The following is a 7,569-nucleotide window of genomic DNA, read 5'->3' as shown; positions in this document are numbered from 1 at the left end:
ATATATATAAATAAAACAGCGGTAACAATTGTTTTAAATATATTACAATTGTGGACCTGGCTTTCTTGTGCCATTGTTGTGGCTGCAGTGGTCTGTCTAAATGTGGGGCCAGAGGGGTCTGTCTAAATGTGGAGCCAGAGGGGTCTGTCTAAATGTGGGGCCAGAGGGCATTGTGGAGCTTTCCAACTCCAAAGGCTTTTTTAATTTCCCATCAATTTTTGTTGAACTGCCTATATTCAAAATCTACACAGCTGATTTCTCGCCTTAAAACATCTTAAGAATTAATTCATTGATTTATTAACAGACGTAAATTGTGAAAATCTTTGTACCGGAAACCATCCGCGCTTTACACCCGAATTGAATGCTGGGATGCCGGCCCGGCCAAGTTCACACAAGTTAGCATCCGATTTATCCTCGGTAAAATGGGCGTGTCGAGATCAGGTCCGGGGATTTTAACTGCTCTTGGCGAAATGCTAACTTGGGAATTGGGTCAGTACTTTGGCCACCAAACACGACATTTCACAAGGACACAAGAACACAAGTCTACAGAAGAACACAGATGGAGAAACGCCCTTATGTCTTGTATTTCTAAAGAAACAAGAGCATCAACTCTAATTTGAGAATTGGGATGCAGTGTAGATGAAGCCGATCAAGAATAGCTACTGTGGTGTGTGAACACAGCCAATGTATAGTCGGCGTGCATATGTGTGATGAGACAAATAGAAAGAAAGAAGACCGGAGATATTATTTTGGCAAGTTGAATATCCTTTTATTGTCCAGTTGGCTTTGTGTGCCTCATTTAGACGGCCAGAAGCCGCCCACAGTGGAAGCCAAGCTGTTTCCTGGTACAACTGCCACGATGTTGATCTTAAAACGCTTCCATAAAAGCCTTTCTTGGTTTTGAACCACACTCATTGGCAGCAGTGCAGCTCTTTAGGAAGTGAATTGTTCCATTTCCTGTTTGACAGGGACTGCGATTGAAGCCGGGCATTAGATTGGTGGTTGGCAAAACTGAAATGTTTTTTTCACCGACTGCAGCATAAAAAACACCTCAGACAAGAATGTCCGTTTCTCGGAAATGTTGTTTAAGAGTCAAAGTAACGCCCTTTTACTTCCATGGAACCTGTTTAAAAAAAAAAAAAGAATGGTAGTGAATGGGGAGAGGCAAATTACAAACTGCACTTTAAATTGTAACTGTCAGTAACTTTGAGCGGCCGTCTGCCAACCAGAAAGTTGTTGGTTTGATCACTCGCCCTTCAGTCCCATATTGAAGTGTCCTTGGGCAAGACACTGAGCCCTGAGTTGTCCCTGATGCTTCGGAGTGTGAATGTGTGTGAGTGTTTATCCGATGAGAAGGTGCCACCTTGGCCACAGTGTGTGAATGTGCGTGAATAGACTGTGTAAAACCGATTTGAGTAGTCGTTAGGGATAGAAAAGCGCTATATAAGAACAGTCCATTGTTTCCACGGGGTTGTAAAAAGTCTAGAATTTCAAAATCCAAATTTTAGGCCTTAAAAAGTCCAAAATCCGCTGAAGTATTGTGTTCTAGGTCTTCAACATTTCTAAACAGGTCTTTCTTTCGATACTTCAAATATGATATACTGTATATGTATTAATATTACTCAATGTCCCTTTTATCCAATTTGAATAGAAAGTACCTATGTAACAGATTTTTTAACATTTAATGTAAGTAACTGGCAAACAATCCTTACTACTTTGTAAAGAGCACATGTTTATTGCAAATTGACACATACTGCCAATTTATGCTGTGTGTGTGTGTGTGTGTGTGAGTGTGTATATATGTGTGCGTGTGTGAGCGTGGGTTTACATTTGTGTGTGTGTGTGTATATATTTTTATATATGTGTGTGTTTGTGTGTGTATGCTTTAATGTGTGTGTGTGTGTGGGTGTGTGTGTGTGTGTGTGTGTGTGCATAACTGAAGCAAGCTGAAAAAGGATCTTTTCTTTATTATCAGTAATCAGTCAAACTTCTTAAACCACATAAATAAGAAGATGAAGTCATGAATTCATGAGATAAAAGTAAAACTTTGGATTTTAGTGAAAGACAAACGACAAATGTTTTACTTTCATTTTGGAATAAATGCTGTTCATCACATTTGTTTTTACTTAAACATTGGGTTCAATTAAAAAAGCTCCAGAGGTTTGGGACGTGTTGACATCACTTTATCAAATAAGTAAGTTAAAGTTTTTTGGGCATTTATCAGGCATGAAGTACAAGAATGTACCTGGAATATAGCTCCCATGCATAATCAATGTCTGCACAAACCTAGTGGGTGGGGTTCTGTGGGTCCTCCTGATAGTAAAAGACTTAAATCCCTGCATTCTGAAATGTTTTTAGGCACCAATTTATGGCAAAATGTCCATATTTATGGCAAGGAAATCACACAATTTGGGTGGCAGGTAACAATTCAAAATACCAAATATAATGGACTATTATTATATTCAGTAGTCCAGTAAGGGGGCTTTCACATGTGGGACTTGGCGCCAGGTAAGACTTGACCTCAAAGTCCAGTTGTTTAATTAGCATACGCAGGTACCATAAGGGTACCTTAGTTTCCCCAAGGAGCACGTTTTGCTCCCAAGTTGAAAAATGTAGGATTGACGTAGATAGGCTGCTGCTTTTACTGCTAATTTGTACAACAACACAATCATGTTATGGTTACAAAACGTTATGAAGTGTAATATTTTCTACATTCTATCGATCAAAACTCCTCAGTGATGTTGAATATAGCCTACAGTGTAGTGGACCACCACTGTTCATGCATACATGTGAACCGCGGGTTAATGGCAGTTTACCATACATAGTGTAAAACTAACACCAGGTGAATGGAGCACAGCAGAAAGACGGAGCAGAACGACGCTGCTTGTTCAGGGTCCTCACGTGTAGGCCCACTCCTACAGGCCTACACTTCCCATCAGCCTTTTAAACACACTGTACCCAAACTAAATCAGACAAATGTTTAACGCGACATCAAGACGTTTTCATCGGTAATGAAGCTGTCTCACTTTAATACTGACGCCGTCAGATGGCCGCGCAGACAGACAGCAGTCGGAGCTCTAGTTGGGCCCCCTGAGGAACCAGGCCCATCTCGGGACCAGGCCGGCCGTTGCCAACTGGCCAAATGCTTAATATTTAATATTGTTATTAATAGAATTATTATAACAAAAGTGAAATCATGCACACGACAAAATCCGCCCCTGCTTTGCAGGTACTATTGCGACTGCATTTAGTTGTACTTTTATGTCGTGATATAGCCTAAGTCTTAAAAAGTAAATTTGACTAGGAAATTCTTACTTTTAATTTGTGTTAAATTCAACAAGCAATTTGTTGTATTTTCTGACTGCACGGAGCGGAACTCAATCAACTTTATTATCTGTTTATCGCAAGCGATATCGATATTGAATAATGTTATCGCATATAGTGCAGCCCAATGCCATATGATTATCTAATCTGTTTGTACAGAGCTTTATAATGAAATCGTGTGTCCTATAGTTCTGATTGTAATCTCTACCCATGCTCTCTTTGGAACCAGGTGATCTGGGTGTGTAATAACTGCCGGAAGCAGCAGGAGATCCTGACAAAGCCAGGCGAGTGGTTCACCGGTCAGGCTGGGAAACCCGCTGGCCTCGGTTCAGCCGTCAGCGAGCCGTCTGTGTGCCAAACGCTTGGGGACAAGAAGCTCCGCTCTCGCTCCCAAGCACCCCCGGGCTCCACCACCGCGATCCAAGACCCCAACCGACCGGGCGCACCTGGGACCACAGCTGGCACCGATGCTCGGTCACGTAGCGAACCGCCACGAGACACGTAAGCTGAAGAAATGCTGTACAACTCGAGCTATAAGACAGAGTGAAGGCAGTGACACAAAATCTAACACAAATCTAACATTACTTAAACCTTATGCATCTGGAGATACATACAAATAAGGTTGTCCATCGCTTTGATTTTAAAGGTCCCATGACATGGTGCTCTTTGGATGCTTTTATTTAGACCTTAGTGGTCCCCTAATACTGTATCTGAAGTTTCTTTTATATAGACCTTACTGGTCCCCTAATACTGTATCTGAAGTTTTTTTTTATATAGACCTTAGTGGTCCCCTAATACTGTATCTGAAGTATTTTTTATATAGACCTTAGTAGTCCCCTAATACTGTATCTGAAGTCTCTTTTATATATACCTTAGTAGTCCCCTAATCTGAAGTCTCTTTTATATAGACCTTAGTGGTCCCTTAATACTGTAGCTGAAGTCTCTTTTTATATAGACCTTAGTGGTCCCCTAATACTGTATCTGAAGTCTCTTTTATATAGATCTTAGTGGTCCCCTAATACTGTATCTGAAGTCTCTTTTATGTAGACCTTAGTGGTCCCTTAATACTGTATCTGAAGTCTCTTTTTACATAGACCTTAGTGGTCCCTTTATACCATATCTGAAGTATCTCACCCAAAATTCAGCTTTGGTTCAGAATTACAGCCACTAGAGCCAGTCCCAAAATGAGCTTTCCTTAGAATGTGCCATTTTTGAGTCTGTAGCTTTTGAGGAGGAGGGGGGATTTGAGGTGGAGGCCGGGGGTGCGGGATCTTCCACTATACATCATCATACTGTACTAGGACTAACCATGACTAGTAATAGTGTTGGTAAATATTGCTGGAGTGCCCCTTTAAAATTGCAATCCCTCTGCCTCCAGAAAGAAAGCAGTCCTTGTAGAATATGTTAATATTTGTATTATTGTACATTATGTTCAGCCTCCATCATTTGCTTCTCTTTATACAGTGGTGCATTATGTCTCTTAAGCAAGCCGTCTGTGGCATTGTTTCCTATGCCATTCTATTAGTCTAATGGAAGAATGCAGTCACTTCCAAAAACACTGGATAGTAGAATGCGTTGTCACTCGGGACTTTCCATCACTGGACACTCATTTTAACAGTGGCATGGTAACCATTCATAATCACAGCAGTGTTTTTTGTTAAGTGTGAGTCAAATAGTTCTGTTATAAGGGAGGTAGAAGCTAAATGCATTTGAATACAGTGGAGTCTTTCACATATCATTTACTCAGGTAGTTATCATGTTTTTTGCAGACACCACATAATGATTTGTATTTTTAATGTCATGGCCAGTGTTACGTCCCGTTCAATGATACTGGGGACAATAACACAACAATCAAAAATGACTCACAGAGTCAGTGTGGAAGTGAGAATTGGAGCGTTCCATTTTTATCCAAAGGTTCACATAGAGTAGAGGAGGATGGGTACGGGAAGTCGTTCCAAATGAAATGACTACGTAACAAAACTAGGCTTAGCTTGTCTGTAGCTCTGAACAAAACACAAACCAAAGACTTAATGCATGTCAGATCTCATAACGGTGTGCACCATGTTGCCACGGTCTCCTGGTTGAATTGACGACGTGTTTGTAAACTCGTATTAAAAAGGCATTGCGCTAAGGCGCACAACAGGTTGTTCTTCGCACCCCCGTTTCAGTAAAAATAAACATTTTGCTATGTTAAGTCGGGGATGAGCATGGCCCATAGCCTGCTTCTTTGACAAAGATTGATTGTCCAACTCGAAACCTGACGGAACCGGCGCATCTACTGATGCAGCAGTTTATTGATCTTCAATGACGCTAAATATCTTAAATACAGTATCCAAATATCCATGTGCAGGAAATTAAAAACCAACAGCTCTTACAGTTTCTTTTCACTCTCTCTCTCTCTTTCTCTCTCTCTCTCTCTCTCTCTCCATCCCCATATTGATTGCTCCCCAGGAGAAATGGAAGGGGAGGAGGAGGAGCTGGTCGCGGAGAGCGCCGGCCAGGTCAGGCAAGGCTGCAGACCCAGGTCTCCATGGACCGGGACATGCGGGGGGAGTCCAGGGAGCGCAGGGAAAGCCGGCGGCTGACAAAGGGACGCTCTCTGGAGCATGATCCTGTGGGGGGAAACGGTGGAGTAAGACGGACAGAAGAGGGGGGTTACCACCACATGGACCACAGCGGCGTCTCCCCTCGCCAAGCAGGGCCGGTCCCTCCTGGAGGCCGGGGCCACCCTGGGCCTGTGCAGGGTCGTGGCACGGGCATAGTAGGGGATGTTGGGGATAGCGTGCGGCCTGGTCAAAGGACGTTGGGCGGGGTTGGTGGGCCACATGAACACAGCCTTGCTCAGCAGCCCCCTCCCCCTGAACTCAGAGAGCCTGGGGGTTCGGGCCCTAGCTCGAACCCCGGCCAGGGACCTGTAGTGAGACGGACGAAACGGGAGAAGGCTGAGACCATGCTGCGCAATGATTCGCTCAGCTCTGACCAATCGGAATCTCTGCGTCCACCACCGCCAAGGCCCTACAAGTTGAAACGGGGGCTGGGTGCCGGAGTGAAGAGGCAAACCAGTGTCAGCAGTTCAGAGGAGGAGGGAGGGACCACGCCCGAGTACAGCAGCTGTGAGGACGCTGAGATCGAAAGTGTCAGCGAGAGAGGTGAGAGACAATATCAATCATCACTTTTTGTCCATGAACAAAACCTGTTGTTGATTTCTGCCGGGGAGGATATGGAAAGTATTGACATCTGTCAGTTCATTTATTTGTTTATCCATCCATCACACAAGATATCTGAGGCATTGTGATTTGGAAAAGATTTAAGGCAACGGTCTGTCTCAATGTTGCTTTATGGCAGTTTCTTACACTGCTCAGGCCAGGGAGGTACTTTTCTATTTCACTACAGGTCAACACCGTAAGAACCACTCATATCTCTCAGATCACGTTAAACTGACATGACATCTTATGAACATGTCCTGTCCCTGTGCTAAAGATTTCTCAATAGGACCAGCATGCTCCAGCCTAAATCTGTCTTTTGAGGTTATATACAAATAAAAGCTGCCTTATATGTCAAGAGCCAGCGCTAAAAGGGCTCCAGCAGTATACAGTGAGGAAAATAAGTATTTGAATACCCTGCTATTTTGCAAGTTCTCCCACTTAGAAATTATGGAGGGGTCTGAAGTTGTCATCGTAGGTGCATGTCCACTGTGAGAGATATAATCTATAAAAACAAAATCACAGAAATCACAATTTATGATTTTGTTAACTATTTATTTGTATGATACAGCTGCAAATAAGTATTTGAACACCTGTCTATCCGCTACAATTCTGACCCTCAAAGACCCGTTAGCTGCCTTCAAAATGTCCACCTCCACTCGATTTATTATCCTAATTAGATGCACCTGATTGAGGTTTTTAGCTGCATAAAGACACCTGTTCACCCCATCAGTCAGTAAGAATCCAACTACTAACATGGCCAAGACCAAAGAGCTGTCTAAAGACACTAGAGACAAAATTGTACACCTCCACAAGGCTGGAAAGGGCTTTGGGGGAATTTCCAAGCAGCTTAGTGAAAAAAGGTCCACTGTTGGAGCAATCATTACAAAATGGAAAAAGCTAAACATGACTGTCCATCTCCCTTGGACTGGGGCTCCATGTAAGATCTAACCTCGTGGGGGCGTGATGCGAATCTCCCGTTCCACCACATTCCAAAGATGCTCTATTGGATTGAGATCTGGTGACTGTGGAGGCCATTTGA

The 7,569-nt window shown here is 43.1% G+C and overlaps 1 protein-coding gene across 5 annotated transcripts in view; it reads left to right on the top strand.

The window, feature by feature from the left end:
• The window catches only part of LOC117960400 (regulating synaptic membrane exocytosis protein 3-like), a 139,315-nt gene that overhangs the window by 69,350 nt on the left and 62,396 nt on the right, over positions 1-7,569 (top strand). For all 5 annotated transcript variants that reach the window (XM_034898283.1, XM_034898278.1, XM_034898279.1 and 2 more), the window contains exons 5-6: positions 3,554-3,825; positions 5,776-6,473. In XM_034898283.1, coding sequence (XP_034754174.1) covers positions 3,554-3,825; positions 5,776-6,473 — 970 coding nt within the window. The remainder of the gene's footprint in view (positions 1-3,553; positions 3,826-5,775; positions 6,474-7,569) is intronic.

The sequence above is a fragment of the Etheostoma cragini genome, chromosome 17 (genome assembly GCF_013103735.1).
Source record: "Etheostoma cragini isolate CJK2018 chromosome 17, CSU_Ecrag_1.0, whole genome shotgun sequence".
Taxonomy (NCBI): Eukaryota; Metazoa; Chordata; class Actinopteri; order Perciformes; family Percidae; genus Etheostoma; species Etheostoma cragini.
The sequence above is the reverse complement of the archived record's forward strand: the minus strand, read 5'-3'. Positions and strand labels throughout refer to the sequence as shown.